Below are 21,969 nucleotides of genomic sequence, written 5' to 3'. Positions count from 1 at the left end.
TGTGATCAGACAAAATAATTCCTCTGGGTCTGGCATCCAAGAACACCCTACAGCCACAGGATCCAAAAAGTATAAACAAAAGTGAATTGGGAGGGAAGAGGGGATGGAGAATGAGCTGGGGGAATATGACTTCATTACCTGAAGCTGGAATTGGACAGTTAACCCCTGATATGCAAAGAGACCAAACATATCTGTCTGAAAACTGTGACTGCCATCCACCTTGGGTGTAGTCTCTGGGTGGCTTTTGACTGCCCAAGGTTTATCTATTGAAGGCCTTTAAAATAATAAATACCCACTTTATTCTCTTAACTTTGTCTAGCCTCTGTTTTAGGTAGCCACTCCAAGGCATCAATGGGATGAGAAAAAGGATAAACACAGCAATAACAGTATCAAAAACATTTTAATGGAATAAAAGGCAATCCAGAACAGATTTCTGATTAAGATGTAAACAGTAAGTAATTCAAGTGGAAATAGAACAAGAAGCTTCCAATGCAGTTACAATAAATTGTCTAAATAGTTCCATAATATTTCCAGAAAACATTATGATGTGAATAGAACAAGGCTGGATTCACTTAACAGAAAGATGTTGCTTTAATTTTGCATTTATCAAAAGGACAAATCATAAACATCCCAGACAATTTATCAGAGGTAATGTGTAAAAGACTAAATGTTAACAGACTGTTAGTCTGACTGTCTTTTAACTGACAGTTAAAAAGATTGTCAGTCTTTTAACAGTCTTTCAGAATGTTAAAAGACTGAATGTTAACAATGTTTTGTGTTCTAGTTTTGAGGAAGAAAGTAGAAGATGAAAAACAATCATAAAACCAAAATCAAATTTCATTTAACTTTAAATTAATCTCCAGCCAAGAACATGCTCATAAGCATTAGGCATCAATCATATGCTGGTAAACCAAACAGTTCTGGTTGGAAATCTTCCATGGACTTCAGCACCAGTGTTGCCTCCTTTTTAAAATCTGGACCTAATTGTTCATCTGGAATCATAACCACTTGCATTCCTGCTGCCCGGGCTCCTTTGACTCCCTGTGGTGAATCTTCAAACACAAGACACTGAAAAACAAAAGGTAAGGATAAAAAAATAATTACAATGGTACTATGAACTTCTAATAGCTTGTTTTAAAAGAGAGAATAATCCTGAATGAAATTTAGTAAGAAAACTAAATTTTGTTCTTGTCTTAGACACCCCTAATTAGAACAAGAGCAAACCTCTCAGTTTGAACATCTGCATGGTAATTAACCTTTAATTAATTTCAATTCAAAAAACATCAATACACTTACTTAAATCCCAGAAAGTGGTTATCCAGATGTTCCTAAGTGCTTTAATAGGGATGTGTTTAATCACAAGCTTAAAGTAAAATTAAGCAAGTGCCTAAATAAGCAGGCAATTTAATTTTTTCCAAACCAACTTCAAAACTTGCAAAATGGCAAAAGCAGTGTTTTCACTCACTGGTATGGTATTTCCTACATACACAAGATATGGGGAGTACTAAACTACCTAGGTCAACAGTAGAGCTTCGGATTAGTGGAGACAGACACTATCAGAAGAGTGCTGTCAAAGTCATACTCTATTTACTTAATTCTTCCAAATCAATGATGAGAAAGAAAACAAGCAATTATATTGGAAGGTTACATTTAGAGAACAGAGAGTTTAGTCAGGTAGAACTTCCATGACTTACAATAGTCACAATCTTTCCAGATTGCAGTTTGGAAGCAAAGCTAAAATTGTTAAAAAAAAAATCATACATTATTTATGTGGATTTTGTAATTTAATGTCAGGATAATGAATAATAAATAAGATAAACATATAAAAATCATATGGTCTGAAATTGTATATAATCAAAGATAATGTTTCTGGAGCTCATTCCAGAATTTATATAATGAAGCATCTCTTCCTGCCTCTTACTGTCCATGACCTGCAAATTCAGTTTGGATTTTTGGTCATGGATAACCCAATGCAACTTTTGGCATCCAAGGACCTGAAAAATTCTGACCTATACTGACACATGGTTTCTAACACTTCTCCAATTAAATTGCATTTATTATCAATATTATTAACACTGCTACTACTACTAATACCAAAATCACTGCAACAAGTAATTTTAGTAATTGAAAACAGATGTTGGGATGGTTAGGGCAATTTTCATCACATCTAGTAATCAATGCTCTCAGGCACATGGTGTGATTCCTGAGCCTGTCCTGTGCAGGGCCAGGAGCTGAACTTTGATGATTCTTGTGAGTTCTTTCAAACTCAGAATATTCTACGATTCTATGAACATACAACATCATACTGCACCTTTTAGGTTCTGAAACACACAACTGCAGAACATAAAGGATGCACAGTGTTTGTTCTGGCTGTGCTCTAAGGTAACCAAGTTGCAACTTGCAAAAGCTTTATTATATTCAAAGAAAAGAATTTTGCAAGATGTATTAAATGTCTTCCCTACATACACCTATCTATGGTATATATGGGACTGTGGAAGGAGAAAGTGAAAGAACCCTCTCCTGATTCCTTTATTTTAAAAATATTGATTCTTTCCTTTCAACATAGCAGCAACTTGGAGTCTGTGAAATGAAAAGTAAAAGGTGCTTTCTACCTTGCATGTAATAAAATAAAACCTAATTAATAATTTTTAGTGAGCCAAAGGAATCATACCAATCTCTTTTGTGCTCATTTCCTTCATACAGTCACTGCATTCCTGTTTGAACAATGTGATACTTTCAAAAGTTGATCATTATTACTATTACTAACTACAAATATGTAACCAGCTGATCCTGGAAAGCTTCGTACAATTGCTATTAGAATGGAAGCATGGCTCTGTCTATAGGTTTTGTTCTTAACAATAGCTTAGTTCATGACCTTAAGCACTCTGAAGACAATAAATGAAACTCTGACAGGCTTTGCTTTTTGAAGAATAAGCTTAAATGTTGCAAAGAAGAGCATTATCAAGGCCTTTCAGAAACCTTTTCTGATCCAGCTCATACAAAAGAATGTACTTCACTGCTCTGTTTTGAAAGACCTAATTGACTTCCATGATGTCACTAAGCTTACTGTATGAGAGGAGCCGATGATTATGGAAGGCAATATGCATAACGAAAAGCTTAACTAATTCCCTGGAATTAGACACAATTAAAACTCTTAATTACCAAAGAAACCAGACAAATGACCCATAATTACAGTGTCTTGCATGTTACAGGAAATAAGTGTATTAGGTCTTCCTTAAGTCTTTCTTTTTACTGAAACTTATTGTCAGCAGCACCAGTCACATTTTTAATGGCTGACAAAAGGTTTGCAGAGGTTCACACAAAAAATGGATTTATTAATACATAGAGATGTCATAAAATCTTCACTGTCCTGGACCACACACACACTAAATTTAGAGATATGAAAGCAGCCAAGTTCTTTCCCATTTTGCATAAGTATTGCAAGATCAGCATCACTCCAACTGAGAGACAGATGAGATTTATACAGACTTCAGCTGAGATTCTGGCTGCTTCTGTGCATTATTTCTAAAACTTGTGTCACTGATCAATACTACTCCTATGAGATCTCTCAGAAGGTCATACTAATATAGGACAGTTCTCACTTTGGAATGAACTAAATGCTTAAAAAAGTATAGCAAAGTATATTAATTTATAGTTCACCCTATGAATCTAGAAAAGGAAAAATTAATCACGTAACCAGAGGAAGAAATAATATTACTGCAGCACCTCATTACCTCATCTTCCTACATTAAATGAACAAATATAAGAAAAGAATGTTAGTTAGGCTCTTGGTATGTACAGCAGGCCTTCTCTACCCCATATACTGCAAAAGTCTGAATGGAATAACTATGTGACTAACAGGGATATCCGTAAGTGTTACTGCAGTTAGTGATAACCAAGAAGGCTGGAAGGATGAAAGATTAAAATCAGTTTTAAAATTAAGATTTTGGAAAACCTGTGAATATAATATATATGCATAGGGACTGCTTATTAACAAGTATCCTTGACCACATATGACACTACTAAAACAGACAGCTCTAAAACAGACTGAAGGATGAGACTAAAGATGCCATGATTTATACGTACAGAATTCATCTGCAAGTTTAACACTACCATCTATTGTTCTGTAAGGAAAGAATGAAAAGAAAGTTTTCATCACCTGTCCTCAAATGACACAGAAACATTTGGTATCAGAATGTGACATATTATGTTATGGGCTTCTTATGGATTGCATCTCATACTCTGTAATTTCATTTTTAATTGATGTTTTCCCCCTTCCTAATTGAATCAACTGGTCAAAAGCATGATGGGTGATTTATAAAATTTGCACGGTAGAAATATTTGGTACCCAGATACATTAATTTATGTATATATGCACAATACAGTCTTCTATAAATGTTCAAGGACTAATTTAAATTTCATTATATCTCTAAAAAAAGCCCCAAGACAGGCTGCAGGAAGAAATTCACCACGTACAGCCAGGTCACATGGATATCAGAATGACACTTGATTTCTGTAAACCAAAAGGTGCTCAGGCCTTTCATTTCTACAGATAACTTGCGGACTGTTCATTGACAGAAGTGTTTTTATTATATTCTTTGTGAAAAACTAGCCCATACTATATGGTTAAAATTCAAAACTAAATAGCATCTAAGAAGTAAATTATCAGTCTGAAAGGTATTACTACTGCAATCATGGTTTGTGGTTTGTTCAACAACTTTTGTAATTTTTCCTTGCTCAATTTTTTTTAGATTTTCAAAATAATTCCAGTACTAACCAATTGTGTTAGTCATGTGAATGTCCCAGAAATTTTTAAGAACCATAATATAATTCAGAATACAACACAGATCCATTCATATTCCATATAAAATATTGAGACGCTTAAAAGGGGCTGTTTGTAATTTATGGGAAGTGGTGGAAACTCATAAAAAGAGAGAGAAAACAACAATTTAACATCATAAAACAGATGCTGGGTTATTTTTTAACTCAACTTATATTTTCTTTTTTCCTATGTTTTCATTGTCCAAATACCTGGGAACAAGGGGAAAATGTATTTCTGGTGACCCATTTACCATCAGAGTTACTTAAACATTATTGAATGAATCCATTTTAAGCAGCTGATTTATTTGCAGTTTTGGTCTCCTCCTGTGTTAATTCTCTGATGAATTAAGAAAAAAACAATAATGAAATAACGTATTTAATGTTTCTCTCCTAATCTTTGGACTTACACTCCTTCCAGAAATAGTTGGGAAAAAATCCAATAGTGAATACAATAATAAATTACATTTCATTTTATTTTAAGGACATGCCAATTTGACCAGCCAGGGATAACAGAATCATAATAAATATGCTGTTAAGAAAGTAATGCAGCTTACAGCCCCACAATTTAGTTCCATTAAGGAAAATGAGGAGTAAGCCAAGATGTTTTTAAATTCTATAACAAATGAATAAACTGGAAACTAAAACTCAACTTAATTAAGCACCAGAATATTCAGAATACTAACTACAGCCACCATTCTTTATGAGTCAATGATTCATATTAAGAACTGTTTGGAAATTACATACACATATGCTTTTTAATTCAGATTTTTATTAACTCACTACTAGGACTATGTTGCAGACCAATATAAGAATCAAATTATTTACCATAAAACGTACAAAACAAAAAATCATTAGCATAATTTCAAAAAGGAAAAAAGAAAAAAAAAAAAGTGTTACATCTGCACATAATTAGATTACTCTGGGTGTCTAGCTCTCACATAAATGCACTTTATATTTCAGACCACACCAGCAGTTCCTCTCTCACAAACCAGTTCACAGAACATTATCTCAGGGAAGGCCAGAAGGAATAAAATGGTTTGGATGGAGAAGAAGGAGGAGAAATTTCATATTTCTTGCTTGTTTTCAAGACTTGATCAAATGAAAGGAAGTGTTTCTGTGAGTGACAGTCAGCCCCAGACACAGCAGCTCTGTGAGGCAGGGAGAAGGTCACATTTACATGCAGGGTTACTCTGATCATTCCAGATGGCTGGAGTACTCTTTTCACAGAGTACTGTGTGTTTAGAGGATAGCACACTGGGAACTTTGTATGGTAACTTGTGTTACAGGCTTCAAGAAATTCTCAGGCGTTTCTGAAACAGTGTCCAATTATCCCAGCAGCAGAAATCTAACTCAATCAACTGCAGCTTGGATTAGCCATAGAAGGGTTTTGTTCTTTTATGGAGAACACAAGGCAAATACTCATGATGTTCTCTACTGAGGCTACTCATATTGCATAACATGCTGGAGTTTTATGTCACTTATCTCTAAAACTGGCTGAAAAAGTAATTCTATACAATGAAATAGTTAATTTGTTCTTCCTTCCCTTCCACAGAGAATTATCTTTATCACACCCACTGACTTCCTTGACACAACACATTCAAGGAATGCACCTTGCATGCAGAGCTCAGAACTGTAGGACAAAATACACTGAGTGGGTGCCTGAATGCCATTTGGAAACACTTTATTCAACACATGTCCAGCCAAAGCAGGTGGCTCAGGTCCTTGGCCAGGTGAGCTTTAAGCATTTTCAAGTATGCAGATTCCACAAACCTCCAGGACACCTGTTCCCATACAGTGAAACCATATGGTGAAAACAGCCCTATAGTGAAAATGGTTTTCCAAGAATCTAGGAGTTTCTTGTGTTCCACCTTCTGCCTGTTGCCTACTGCACAATCACTCTACACCTTGGAGAGAGGCTGGGACCATCTTGTGAGCAAACACATCAGAGATACAAACTAGGTACACCCAAAGGAGGAACTGTTTTGATACATCCAAATTCTAAGTCTCGAACTGAAACTGGAAGTAGGCACCAAAAGTATTTCCTGAATAAAAGCAAAGAACTTTTTGCCACAGGCAATGTGGATAAACCCAGAGGTGCAGGCTGCCAGAGCTGCTACCCTTCCTTTTTTTTGTTTTGGGTAACTGGACACCATCACTTGCTTACAGCTGCCTCAGCAGGTGCTGCAGAAGGCACTTGATTCTCATGGAGCAAGCTAATTTTTTTAAAATCTATTTTGGCACTAGTTTGCTTTTGTTCTATAATGCCTCCTTGACCAGTGTTATTTTCCAACGCAGAAAGATCAGCTTGCATAGTGAAATTTACATGAATTTGATCTAAACATTATTTAATGATTGTGTAAACTTTGGTGTTAATAACAGCCCACATATGCTTCAGACATAAGGTCATTTCCTAATTTCTTCAATAAAGAGAGAAAGGGAGAGAAAGGGCCAGAAAAGGCATTAACCTTTAAACAGGTTTTCTTTGGGAGTGCAAAAACATCATGGTCCTTTTTTTTCTATTCAGTACAAGCTTCTCACTGAACTGTACAAAAGAGTGTCACCACTCTGGAATGACTTGGTGAGATATAGCTGCATTACATTTTAACTCTTCCTGATCAGGAAGAAAAGAGCCTTTCTTTCAAAATTCAAATATGAAAGTTATTGTAGAAAATATTTAAAATTATTAACATAAAACTGCAAGCACAAAGCCAGAAGCAAATACCTTTAAATAAAACAAACAAAATACTAACAAAATTCTAATACGCATTTTCAATGTATTTCAACTACAGAAAAAAAAAATCCCAAACCACATTAAAAATGGCAATTCTCTCTTCTCAATATAGATTTTCAGAGGAAAGTGGAGAAGAATGTATAAAACTAAGTTCTAAAAAATATTAACTCCTAAAGTTAAGAGGAATATAAATGTTCCTGTTGGGCAGCATCTGAATCATACAGGTTCATCCCTTCAACCTACCATCTTATACTTGGCATGCCTAAAGCTGATTGTACATTTAAACCCAAGAAACAGCTGTGCAAATATTTATGAACGTGCTCTTTCAACAGTATCCCACCTGTGGCCATTGGGTTATGGTAAGGAATGTCATAATTCCACATTTTTGCAATAGCAATCTAAAAATATCACATATGAAATGAAAAGCCTCATTACATCAATAACCAGGTCTGTTTAAGTAACTGTCCTGTGATTTCAAAGGATGATTTCTCAGCCTCTTAGTTTGCAAAGCTGCTTTGACTCTGCAAGAAAATGAAACTCAGAACTCAAAATTTCTTTCACAATTCTCTTTACCTGAGAAATTATTTCTGTCTTCTAAATACAATATTTCTAAAGAATGTGAAATCTACCACCAAAAGTAAAAGAATTCATTATAAAACCACTATTTCTACATGCACTATGTACGATATAAATTCTTTTGGAACTATTTATTATGAGAAATAATTAATTCAATTGACCCACTCTCTTAACCCTGAATGAGGGATTAACTGTAAGGGCACTCAAGTTCTACTAGATCAATACAATTACTAGTAAAACCAAAATTTTTAATAAGAATGTATTATATATTAAGAGGAAAGTTTTAAAAAAAAGTCATAATCATTTTTTTTTAGATTCCAGTAGAGAAGCTGTGTTTTTCACATTAATCTCTAGCTTGTTTTTATCAGCTTCCTTTGTTTATTTTAGGGAAGCAATAGTTACCTAGGTATTTTGATCTATGAAAAATGCAGAGAAGAAAAGCCAGTGAATATCAAGCAGTTTTATGTGAATCAACCATTACAACAGACTGCTCCTCTAGAAAATTTCTTTCTACTGTAACCTCCAAGCCCAAATATTTCTGTAAATAAGAAAATTAGTATACTCTTAAAAATGAATTTACATGTAGAAAGTTTTTAAGTCTTAATCTCAAAATATTTCAACATGCTTTTGTTGAAATTCCCCTGATACGATCTAGCTATTTTATATACCACATAGAAACACTTTTTAAAATGCATTGATGACACACCGTTATCAAGCTGTCCTTATATTTCTATTAGAAAAATATTAGCTCTACCAGATAAGAGAATGCTAACAGTCACTTCAAGGGCCCTCAGTTCTTATTTTTGACTCAGTCATGCTTACAAGAGTAACAGGTCATTTTCCATAAAAGGAATAAGGTGTGCAATGAATAAATGAATGCACAAGAGTAAACAATGAAAAAAAATAGAAAAACATGTTTCTTTAACTCTGTGTATGTATGCACGTGGATACATATATACATGGTGTACATGGCCTCCATACAGATAGTCTCTCTCTCTGTGGCATAAGGCTTATTCACTTTAAGAGATATGTTAGATCAGTAACTAACAGAGCCATGACACTGGCTGAATATGAACATTATTTTGGGAATACTAGCCAAGGTATCAGCAACTTTTTACTATGCTTGTCATACAACTTCTGCCCTAACTTCTTTTCGGTACTCAGTTCTTCAAAGAAACAACTTTATCATTATCTTGGTTCTCATTACCTTTTCTTAATATAATTTTTATCTAAAAACCCCTCCCATTCTGTATATTTCAGCCACAAATAATGTTCAGATTCAACAGGGTATAAAACTGACAGATGGCAGACTAATTCAAAAGGAAAACTACCACGTATTTGCCTGTAAAACAACCTCTCATGGGCAAAGTCCTCAAAACACTTCATCAGGCCATATGCTTAAGTGAACACTACTTGCTCATCCAACATAATAATTACTTTATATTAAAAGTAAGAATCACTTAATGAATCTGCTGATCTGAAGTATCCTGCATTTGCTGACCTTCAATAGTTTGAGTGAGTCTTTAGAAAAGGGATGAGGGTGGCTAATTTCTCACTTAAGCTGTGTCCAAATCTCTGAAACTTTTTGAACTGTTACTTTAAAGCTTGTTGCCAGTATTTTGCTATGCAATTATTAACTAATTATTGCTTTTTAATGGACCCCACATAATATACATATATACACAGAAAATGTGCAAATGATATACAAGTATTGTATGGACTCAGAATCACATGATTCCAGGATGGCTGGTTATAGTATGGTGTTAATAATGCCAAGGTTGTGGGTTTGATCCCTGTATGGCCCATTCACTTAAGAGGTGAAGTAATGCTCCTTGTGAATCCCTTCCAACTCAGAATATTGTGTGATTCTGTGATTCCATGACTGAGATTGGAAGCAACCTCTGAAGGTCACCTGGGCCAACTTCCTGCTCAAGCAGGGAACCCTACAGCCCAGGACAAGGTCTAGACAGTTAGTATCTCCAAGAAGCATGACTCTGCCACCTCTCTGGGTAAGCTGCAACAGTGCTCAGTCAACCTCATGGTGAAAAAGTGTTTCGTGATGCTGAGAGGGAACCCCCTATCTTTCAGTTCGTGTCCATTGCCTCTGATCACTAAAGAGTGCCTGGCTCTTTGCATTCTCCTTTCAGGTATTTACTTGCATTAATGTTTCCCTGAGCCTTCTATTCTCCAAGCTCACTTTGTCTTTCCTCAAATGCTATATGCTGAAATCCCTTAATTATTTTGGTGTCCCTTTGCTGGACTCCCTTCAGCAGCTCAATGTCTCTTGTACTGGAAAGTGCAGAACTTCTCCCAGTATTTTCCACAGTATTTTCCAGGTGTGGCCTTACCAGTGCTGAGTAAAGGCGCAAGATCCATTCCCTCAATCTGCTGGCAAGACTCCTCCTCATCAGCCACCTTTGTTGCAATGGCACATTGCTGGCTCATGGTCAACTCAGTGTCCACCAGACATTGTAATTACTTTTTTTCTGACCACAGGAAATAAATCAATTGGGTTTTCTTTCCTTTTCAAAAGTGTGCAGCTAGATTCATTGCAGAGACAGACGGCACTGTAATGGAACTTGTAAATTTAAAGGTCTGAATGAAAAATGTGCAAAAAATACAGACAAAAATTAATGCTAAGTGACCATTAGAAAACCTATGATGAGAATACAAAGTACTCCATTAGGAAGTGACTCAGTCACCCCAATACTGATATAAACACATTTCTTCATCGTTAAATCAAAGACAAATTGCCTTCTCTGCAAATGCCTGCAGTCAAATTACACAGAAGCACCTGAATGAGAGGTAATGTGCTTATAAGACACACTCCTTTGGAAAAAAAAATCTGAGTTTTCTCTGCGTAAACACAGCCTATTCTGCTTTTCTTCTATTTAAAAACAAATTATGTGTATTTATATATTAGACTACCATGGCATACTGGAAAGAGTGATTTTACACTGCTCTAACCATCACAACCCATGACCTGAAAGAAAGTACCTCTAATACAGTAATACAATCAGTTCAGAAATAGATGCCAAGATATTGCCAAGAATCTGGATAAATTGACAAGCAACTGCTACAAGCAGCATTTTACCAATAACTTGGAAGCTTCAGCACCCAGACATTATATAAAGATTCCCTAGGGAAACCAGACTGCAGCAGGTGTGTCAAGGTGAAAAAGTATCACTGCCACACAGTCCACTGAATTATATGTGCTGGCTACCAGGTAAAATATGCTGTGACTTAAAAAAAAAAAAAAAAAAATAGAAGAGGATAGGCTGCCTGTCAGATGAACAAGCAAAAGAGAATCTTAAACTTTGCGAAATAGTGCAGGTGATTTTTATTTTCTCTTTTTTTTTTTTTTTTTTTTTTTTTAAGAAGTGGTAGTGGTCTAATATTCTATTTCTGTTGTATTTCAAGTCTTTGCAAATTGATTCCAGCTGCTTCTAGTGAGCTTATAGGTAAGATTCATCATTGAATGGAGAAAATTGATAAATCAAATAGCAAATATATCTAAAGATTGAGGACTGAAAATCTCATCCACACATAAAGGCTGAATCTGGGATTTATGTTCTGGGTCTGCAGATCTTGAAGGTGTGGCTAAAAATACCTGTTTTATAGTCTTCAAAGGTTTATAAGTTCTAGTCTTAGCAAGCAGAACAGTGTGAGAAAAGACACTAAAAATTCTTTTTTCTCCATTGACCCTGCATCTACAAAAAAAATGACTTCAATGCTTTTAAAGCCATAGAGAACAGCCTCCTCATTGACAACGAAAGTAGGGTTAGGGTTAGGTAGTTCTACTGGATATCGAGGTGATGAATTAAAACTGGAAAGAAACAATTACTCTGTCTAGAAACACTGTTATTATATGCTCAACTAGGTCACATTTTTAACTTTGTTACAAAAAGTAACAAGAAGAAAGTCTTACAAAATCAAATGACAATTATCCATTTGAGGGAGTTCACACAGACACCCCAGTATCTTACACCCTAATGAAAAGTGAAGAAGTTGCTCATGACACTCAAAATGTTTTTCTAAAGCAGATATTCTTGGTCTTCACAGTGGTAGTGCTGCAGGCTTCCAGCCAAGGTTCTCTTCATGTTTTTCTACTTTTCCTATAAACTAAAAAAGTTTTCTCTCTGCTTTGGTTGCCTTCCTGACTACCTTCTTTGCAGAAAAGGAACACAGTTCAGGTAGGCTGATCTTAATAAGAATCTTTCCTTCCAAATACTTTGTGGTTATGAAACATCATATTAATACTAATTTCAAAGAGTATGTATGGAACATAAGCACTTAAAATTGACAAGTTTCTACAGAGAGGGATCTGAAGATTTTCCTATGCAGAAATGCATACATATATGCACACACACATTAGTTTATGTGATAGAACTGTACAGGGGAAGAAGAATAGCAGAAACAAGGGCAGATGGGGGGAGCCTGAAACACCCTGTGCCAGCTGCTTGCAGACACACCCCAGCAGCCACACATCCCAGCAGCCTACCAGAAGTTCATTCCTGTGCTGCCTGATGGGGCAGGATGAGCCCCAGCAGCCCTGCGAGGCCCTGGTCCAGCCACTCCTGGTGCCACAAGGCCAGAACCACACAGACATTTCAACAGGAGAAGCTCCATGGGTCAGGGCACCCTCTGGGAATGTGAGACAGAAGGGGCTGGTGGGGTGTCAGTAGGGGCTGTCTGTCCTTGGCCATTCCTGCATCAGTCTGTGTAGTCTGTCCTGTCTCCTCCAATCAAACTCCATTTTTAACTGTTCTTGTGGGCAAGGGCTTACTGTTGTGCATACACATGTGCATGGAGTGTCAGTCCTACCATGGGAGCAGGAGTCCCATGTGCCCACAGTGCAGTGATGACAGGTGGGCAAGTGAGGGTGTGAGGGCTAGCAAAGAGCATGCTGGAGCAGCTGGCTAGTAGGTGAAGTATCCTGAAAGCTAGGTATGACCCTATGGGCAAGAGCACAGACAGTCCAGCCTTGGCCAGCTGCTGTAAAGACTGTGGCATCTGGGGCTGTCCAAGAGATTTGTCTGTATGTACACAGGAGAGACTCTGGAATGACAGAAGCGCAAGACTGGGATCCAGGAACAACTGAGTACCTAAATCCAGCTGCTGGAAAGATCCTCACTGCAGGGTGAATATAGGGTAGACTCGTCTCATATGTCTATGCATGAAAGTGACGTAACAGTAACCCCACAAGATCAATGTAGGTATTGGTTTGAAAACACTGACTTAAATTCTCAAAAATTCCCAGGCTTATTCATAGCTGCAAAAATGAATGGAAGGTGTCTACACCATGAACATGGGTACTTTTTGAAGAAGTACAGCATTTTAAACATTTGCCAATTAAGCTGATTTTGGTTTATGTTTTCCATACCAAACAAACAAGCAAAACCCACCCGGAAAAGCCACACAAACTGTGGAAGTGGAAGACCCACAAATTTAATTTTTTTCTTCTTTGCAAATAAAATGAGAGCCATGGTCAATCTAAATAATTCTGATCCCCTTGCTGTATTTATAAAGAAATGCAAAAAGAAGGTTGGCTTGTTTGGTTTTGTCAGGCAACACAAGCTTTTAATATCTCTAGTCATTCAGACCTTCGACTAAGATTTATTAACCCGTCAAACAAAAGCAATTTTACAACATATACAACTGCAGTTCATTTCAGAACATTTATTGCTCTGTAAACAGAAAATCCAGATTCTGCTTAAACAATCTATTCCTTTTCTTCCTCTTGAAACAAGAAGGAAGGCACAGTAGTAAGAGAAATTCTAAGTGAAAAAGAAAGAAGTATTTACAAACTTATTTTCACAACATATAAAAAGCATAAAGTTAGAAATTAAAATAGACTTTTATGGTGACTATCTCAACTGAGAAAACATCCTCTACCTTTTGGTAGCATGGAGAGGGGAAGGGCAAACAGAATAGGGGCACAGCTCCATGTTTACTTTGCATATTTTCTGCTATGCAGCTCAGCTCAAATGGCTGTGAGAGATGTTTAGAAATGAGGCACTTCATTAGGACACTGAAACGGAGCATGATACCTGCCTGGAACACAACCAGGTTATCCAATCTCCCTTTATAGAGAGAAACATGTTAGGGAATGGGTTACTGCTGTTAGAGGATAGAGCCTCCTCTAATAGCCTGACAAAGGGGAAGCAGCCACAGCTCCGTGCCCCCAGCCCTAACAGTAGCAAGGCTGAGCACATGTCTCCCAGCAGCCACCAGAAAATACACACATAAATAAATAAATAAATAAACACACAGACACACACACAGACACACACACATAAGGCTAGACACACAGATAATGTAGTTATACTCAACACTCCCAAGGACCACAGGGTCATTCAGTTGCCTCTTCTCTAGTGCTCACAGGCTTGCACTTCAGCCTGGCCACTGCCTCTGCAGACAGATGCCTGAGCTGGGCCCCTGTGACCTGCAGTCCCAGGCTGTGGGCTGGCACCTCATTTTGCCCAGTTGCCAGCACCCAGATCCGTGCTTGCTCCAGCTGCTGGCACCATGAACACATGGGCCTCTGCCTGGGTCTGGCTGCTGGGCACACACACAGAGGCCACAGACTAGATGCCCTTCAGCCAGGAAGAGCTAGAAGTGGATTTTGCTAACACAGGACACACTACCCTGGTAAAGAGCTGTGCATAGCCAGACAAATGTGTCACACATCCAATGCTTTTTTTCTTTTACCCCTCTATTTCCCTGTAATAAATCCTAATCAAATCTCAAATTCTCTTCCTCTGCATCCCATACTGAGTGCCACACCCTAGGCAGCATCTCTCCTCAGTCCAAAAGGAGTGGTCCAACACTGATTTACCTTGATAGTACTTCTAGGACAGCCCTGGGAGGGCCTGAACAGGTTGTCCCTCCCTTTGAGTTCTTAATCTGAGCTTCTGTCTACCTCTGGGACTCTGTGCTGCCCTGATCATATGGAGATGGGCACCTGATGGATGATGACTTCTGTGACAGATGTGGGAACTGTTGGGAAGGTGTGACTGGGGATCCCCCACCTGCTGTCACCTCTCTCAGCTCGTTTGTGAGTCTGCAAACAAGCTTTTAACACAAACCCCAACATCTGCATCTGGTAATGGATCTTCCTTAGGAACCATCCAACTCTTTACAAGTTTATGCATCATATGCTGCTTGATTCCTAACATGCAAGATCAGGAATCCAAGTACTTTCTTTTACAGGTCTTTATAACCAGGGCTGACATGCCATACACTATGCTAAATATAGAAATTAATAGAAGAAAAAACGATGCTCAAATCAGACATCCTATTTTTCCTTTCTTCTCAATGCTGCTATTATTTCAATGTTCAGTTTGATCCTAAAGCAATACACCACAGCATGTCACAAGCATTATTATGTCTTTATACTGCCAAGTAACTGAAATCTTTTTATTAAAATACAGCATTCTGTGATGGATTTCTTCATCCTTGGACTGACATTGAGTCTGAAGCTCCTATTAGTAATCACTTTACACAAAGCCAGATCACATACTCAACTCAGACAGAGAAGCTAAGGACTCAATTGACAGATTTTTTAAAATGGTGTGAAAGCTGGTGAGACTGAATTGTTCTAGCAAATAATAGACACATTTCAAAATTTGTGAGAAAAACTACACTTAAGGCCTTTTCTAAGTATTCTACTTATGGAACATTTTATTCACCATTCATTAGCACTGTATTATTTAAACAAAATCAGAGAAACAAGAAAGTTACTGCACTAAATGTTAATCATCTTAAAGAAAATTAAGGCTGACTAATATCAGCTACAAAGAGGAGCTGTAAATATGAAGATATCACTAAAACAGTCTTCCACCAGCCTACTCAAAGTCAACAATCATCATTTAAGCATACTAGCTCTTCAACTAAGATTGCTAAGATGATAAGGGAAAAAAAAATCAATTCTCCCAAGGAGAAAGAGACAGAAATAAATTGTCCAAACACTGCAGAATTACTAGTTAATGCAATACTAGGATAGAAGATGAAACTCTGTCATCAGTGTTTCTAAAGAAAACTTCTTTACTTTGAGAGACATGCCAAAGTGCACATTTGCAGCTGATTCTTCTTTCCACTATCTCCATGAGGTTTTAAATTTAGACATGTAGCATTCTAAATATTTGAAGAGTTTTTGCTGTAATGTTAGGTCTGTCACATCATCTACCAATCCTCATGAGACAAAACGCTTAGCCTCAAAAAGGTAAATGCTTTTACTATTTCAGTATATACATCATTAACTTATAGACCATTTCCTGACATTTCATCTACACTCCCTAAAAAATGCGTGAGAAAGCCATAAGGACAAATGGGCTACTGCACACTATTAACTCTTTATTATTTATAATGAAGGTATATAGATTACTTAGTGCAGTTACAAATTAAAGTTTTCATTTTCACCTTCAAGGCCCTATATTATCTTACCTACAATTACTTATGTCTTGCTTTTATTTCCTTCTACTCCCTAGACATCTTCTATTCTTTCACTTAATTGCATTCTTTATCTCTTTCTCCCACTTCCAGCTGTATGTCTTATATCATGCTGACCTCTGTGCCTTGTACAATCTTCATGCCTACATTCTTCATCCTTCTCCAGCAGTGTATTTAAAAATACACTCTTTCTGGAATCATTGGTACATGCTCTTCTTCTTCCCTTTCTTATTGCTGGGCTATTAACTAAAATTTGTCTTGCTTAAATCGCTTTTGCTCCTTGTTGGACCAGGGCAGCAGAGAACACAGAAGAAAGCAGATTTGTCTGATTTCCTTCTTATTTCTATTAAGAATTACCTCTGTTAACTCTAACTCTGAGGAGATTGAGGGATGACAATACTTGCTTGCCATCTAAAATAAGAAATTGGAATCTTGTTCACTAAAAAAGCCACAATGTTCATTAAATAAATTGCAAACAGTGTGTGCTTATAGTGGTTAGTTTCTACAACTGTACTTCTTATAGTCTTAAGATGTTTACATTTATTTAATAATGCTCCAACAATTGCCCAGAGCAGGCTCCATGCCTGTGATCCAGTATACATGAATATGATGCTTTTTATCCCCTCATGGTTTAATGTGTATTTACTTAAATATAAATATGATGACCACACTGAGCAGCACACAAACATCAGGAAACCAGGGAAGCATTCCCAGATGCAGTATTAGTCATAGTATGGTAAAGTCATACCATTATTCCTGACTTCTAGAACACCTGACTACAGGAATTCCACCTTTCCAAACTTCAAACACCTACTCTACACAATATAACTCTTCATGGAATTATCATATGACCTATTACTAATTATTACATATGACCTATGTACTAATTATTACTACAACTGAAAAAATATTATCTTCTGAGGAACACCTTAAAAAAAACTGCAAATATTTTTTGCTGAAATTAAAAAAAAAATCCCCTCAATGAAAACTTTTGGCCTGAAAATTTAAAAACTCACAACTGATATCAGCCTTCAAATTATATATTATAGCTAATCTAAAGCTTGCAAATGCCTTCTACCTCAGATACATGATCATTCTTTCTAAAATGAAAGGCTCTGGTTTAGTTTGCTTGGCATAACTGCATTATTGAAAGTGAAAAGCAGTAAGATAGGTTACATACTATTATGCTAAAAGTGCCCATGGCACTTTTTTAAATCAGTAGTATTTTGAATCTTCAATAGTTCTGAAGTTCAGGACAATAGGCAATCTCTAATATCTCCAGACTGAGCTATAGGAAGCAATAATATGTTCTGGAGACAAACTGAATAGATCACTGTAACCAGGTGTCTGTTCAGGAAAAGAAGACAATTTCCTAATGGAGAAAAACGTTCTGAAACAGAAGATATTTTCGCAATGGATGAAATCTCATCAACGACTCTTTGCTAGTCAGCAAAACCTTGAGGCTTTGAAGCAACTAACCTATGAAGGAGTTACTAACATCAAAAGCCATTTCCATTACCATGCCACTATATTGGAAAATAGTTGCAGTTGTATTTTAAAATAATTCTGGTGCTATTCAGGGAAGTATTGACTAGTAATCCTTATCTCTATATTTAGTAAATTCTGCTGATAACACATATTTTGTAGGTCATCTGGGATAACATCTGTAAGAACTTTGGAGTGACAAAGTAGTCTACTGGGCAGTCAAGTGTCAAATTAAATGAAACGATCAAGAAATGTGGCAGTACACATTAGCTGGAAGAAAATATATGACATATACATCTTCTAGTATTTGGTTTAAATACTGGACATCACTGTAAACAGCTCAGTGAAAACTCAGAACTTGGGAGACCAGCTCAATGAAAACTTAGAGCTTGGGTGATATTGTTTATATTCACAGACATATATAAAATGGTCTCATCTGCAATGCTCTATGTACTATATCCCACAGACATTTTTCTATGTTAAAATGTTTTTGATAAGAAGAGTCTGAAGAAATGCAATCAGAATGCTTATGAAGAGAAAAAACCCAAATAAACAACCATATTACTGCCTCCACCCCCCAAAAAAATCCCAAACACAACCCTTTCAGATGGTGAGGTTTTGAACAGACTCTAAAGAGCTTAATTTATGTAGCAAAAGAATAAAAAGGGATGTGACAAACAGCATTTACAATACTGAGTGGCAGTTCAATTACTTTTCTTTCTCACTCATAACATATAAAAGCTGACACTGGAACATACGCAACATATACAGAATTCATTGTCCCAGGCACAAATCAGTATAAAGAAAAAACACAGATCCTGTGGAAGGGTTACTATAGCCTATTTTTTGTCTGTTTTTGTTAAAAGCAACTTGATACAGGAGCAAGACAATTTAAGTGGATAAATTAACCCCCTCTAGCTAAAAGGTGATTATTAAGCTGTGATTATTAGCTGTCATCAGAGATGGTACCAAATAAGCTGAACACTGAATCTGAGCATGAACAGCAATTCCTGTATTTAGTATCATTTAGGCAAAAAATTAAAAGTTTTTTTTTTTTTTTTTTTTTAATGGAAGAGAAGGGCAGCAATTCTACCATTGCTTGAAATTGTATTCTACTTTAAATCAGAATCACTCCAGTCTTACTGAAGTTTAACTTGAACCATTTTCTTCTTGGCTTTGAATTATGATATTATTCTAAGATAAAAAGATGCTGAAATGGAAATGCTAAGCATACATTTTTAGCAGACAAGTCTTCATATCTTCAGTTCTTTTGTATACTACAAGGTCTTTTATCTTTATAACACCTATCATAATAATAATGAAAAAAAAAAATTCCAGTACTGCTTTATGGAGTACACTTTGTAATCACCTTCTAAGTGCATTTATTTTGTGATGCAGCAATCAGTCTGAGCAAAAAGCTTTGCCCTGTTTAGACTATAAATAATTTACCAGTGTTAATTGATGGTTCTATGTGTAGGTTTTCTGCAATCATGCCAAAAAGACAGACTCTTACAAATTCTTTATCACACAACAGAATAAGAAAAACCCTACCATATAATACCAGCTCTCTGAAAATTGCCTACAACCACATCTCCACAAAAAAAAAAAAAAAGTGATTTAAACAAACTAAGAGCAAAAAACAAACAAACAAACAAACAAACTTATAATTCCCTAGCCTTAGTGCATTAAAACAACACATAGCTAACTGTAGTCTTTCATAGGTTTCCAGAGGTTTCCCCATGACATTAATTTACAGAGAAGCAACCAAAAATATTGCCAACAATGCAATTCCTTCTTTCAGTCTTCATTCTTTGTCCTGAAATGGTTGAAAACCACTGTTACAACAAACTCTGGGTGATTACAAAGGTAACTCCAGATACAGAGAGAATCAGTGCACTAGATCTTATTGAAAGATCTTATTCATGCTTGCTATAACTCAAAAGACTATAAAAACTTTTTTTGTGAAAATTCTTGTTAATTAAAATCTAATTATTCAATGACTGCTGTTTGGCATCTCAAAGAAAACGCTCAAGGTCTTGAAAGAAGTTAAATCAGTGAGCAAGTTATCATAAAACAAGGATTTCCCCCCTCTTTTTTCCTACTTATCATGCATAATTAATATGTGATAATACCCATAATGAGTTCCCTAAAACAATTAGCAACACATCTCCAGTGACCTGCTAATCTGAATATAATGCTTTTTGAATTTGGAGGTGCACCAGTCTCTTTGTGCTTACACACTCACCTCACGTAGAAGCAAAGAAAGCTGCAGAGCATAATTTATTATTCTGCATCACATTTCATCAAGTCCCTTAGCAGCTACTTGATACATTATCAAGACAAATGCAAGGAAAAAAAAGTATTCTTACCTCTCCACCCTCCAAAGCAGAGTACCCCAAAGACTAAGAACTAATTATAATCCTTCTTTCCCCTTCCAATCATTAAGATACCTTCAGTGAAAGCAAACCTTGACCAGGTTACTTTTTGCATGGAATTTCAATGACTTTTTTCATCTCCATAAGACAAATACATCCATAAATAAACATGCACTGCAGTAACAAGGGCAATGTCTGGAACACTTAAAAGTTAAATTACTTGCAAGCCATACAACATCTCATTTTTCTTCCACAAATATATAATAAAGACTGCCAGCATGGGGAAGGGTAGGCTGGGAGAGTGGGTGAGTGCATATGTGAACACACAGGTACATATGCTTCAGAAGAAAAGGGAGGAAGTAAATCAACCATAGGAACTGAGAGCATGATAATTGAAAAAAAAAACCTGAAAACAAACAAACAATCAATCTCCTTCCTTTAATTATCTTTTAAGTATAAAATAGTGGCTTATTATGAATTTAGGGAAAAGATGCCTGTGTATAGTAGTGTAAAGGACCAGACCTAACCCTGTTTTGTCTCAAATATTCAGAGTATTGCTACAGGAAAGGTGATCAGAGTAGACAGTCCCATGGAAGTGGGGCAGTGCTGTCCTGAGCCACCTTCCTGCTCCCCTTTCAGATTTGTGCTCAGTTCCCCCACCTCAAATCATTACCTTTGTGTAGTGGTGTGGTGGCTTGTTTGTGAGCCAGCACTTTCTGAAGAAGTTTTTGTGGGAGTTGTGAAGTGTACTGTACAAAACTAAGGGCTTGTTAGCTGATACTTTTTGTGGAAATGTATTCTAAGAATTTAAGGGCATTTTAGCCAATACCTTTAGAGTGTAAACATTGGGCTGGTTGCCACAGTTAAGATGACTGTATAGTAACACAGAAGAGTTCCCTGACATGTGGTCCAGTGCCATTGTTCCAGCTGACAAGAACCTGTAACCAACATCACACCCTCTACCCATGGGCTGTGACAAGCAGATCTTCAGAAGTCCTAGATTGTGAGATGATGAAATATCTCATGTTCTTTTCTCTACAGCTAGAAGGCAAGCTTCTTAAGAACAGGCTTCATCAGCCAGCCGGGGAGACACAAGTAAGGGCTACATGCTTAGACTATGTGGCAGCTGAGGAACGTGCAGCATTCAGCCAACAGGCTGTTCAACACTGTTTCACAATGGAAGTACATTCCACTGGAGTGCTGTATCTTTGCTTCCCAAGCTGTAAAGTTTCTAGAAATAGATATAAAACTATATTGTTTGATACCTAATTACTTTAAATTGCTCAGTACACAATTTAAATGTATGATTTATTAATAATTTATTCCTTTAAATTTATTCAGTGTTTGATATCAACAGCTTCTCCAGCAGGGAGAGGAACCCATAAAAAAAGTTATGCTGTTTATTATTTTCCAGTGCCTCATAATAGCAGGAATTCAAGAATTAATCCAGCAACATATACTAAATAATCAAAAAAACAACTTGCCATCTAGAAATGCCTTCAGTCACATTGCAGAACAAGAAAAGCAAAG

The 21,969-nt window shown here is 36.5% G+C and overlaps 1 protein-coding gene across 1 annotated transcript in view; it reads right to left on the bottom strand.

Annotated features, from left to right (window-relative positions):
* Positions 1–381: 381 nt before the first annotated feature.
* PUDP (pseudouridine 5'-phosphatase) overlaps positions 382–21,969 on the bottom strand; it is a 67,008-nt gene continuing 45,420 nt past the window's right edge. Inside the window, exon 4 of the mRNA XM_053971063.1 lies at positions 382–1,068. Coding sequence (XP_053827038.1) covers positions 892–1,068 — 177 coding nt within the window. The 3' untranslated portion in view covers positions 382–891. The remainder of the gene's footprint in view (positions 1,069–21,969) is intronic.

This window comes from Vidua macroura, chromosome 2 (assembly GCF_024509145.1).
Source record: "Vidua macroura isolate BioBank_ID:100142 chromosome 2, ASM2450914v1, whole genome shotgun sequence".
Lineage (NCBI taxonomy): Eukaryota > Metazoa > Chordata > Aves > Passeriformes > Viduidae > Vidua > Vidua macroura.
This window is presented reverse-complemented; position numbering and strand designations above follow the sequence as displayed.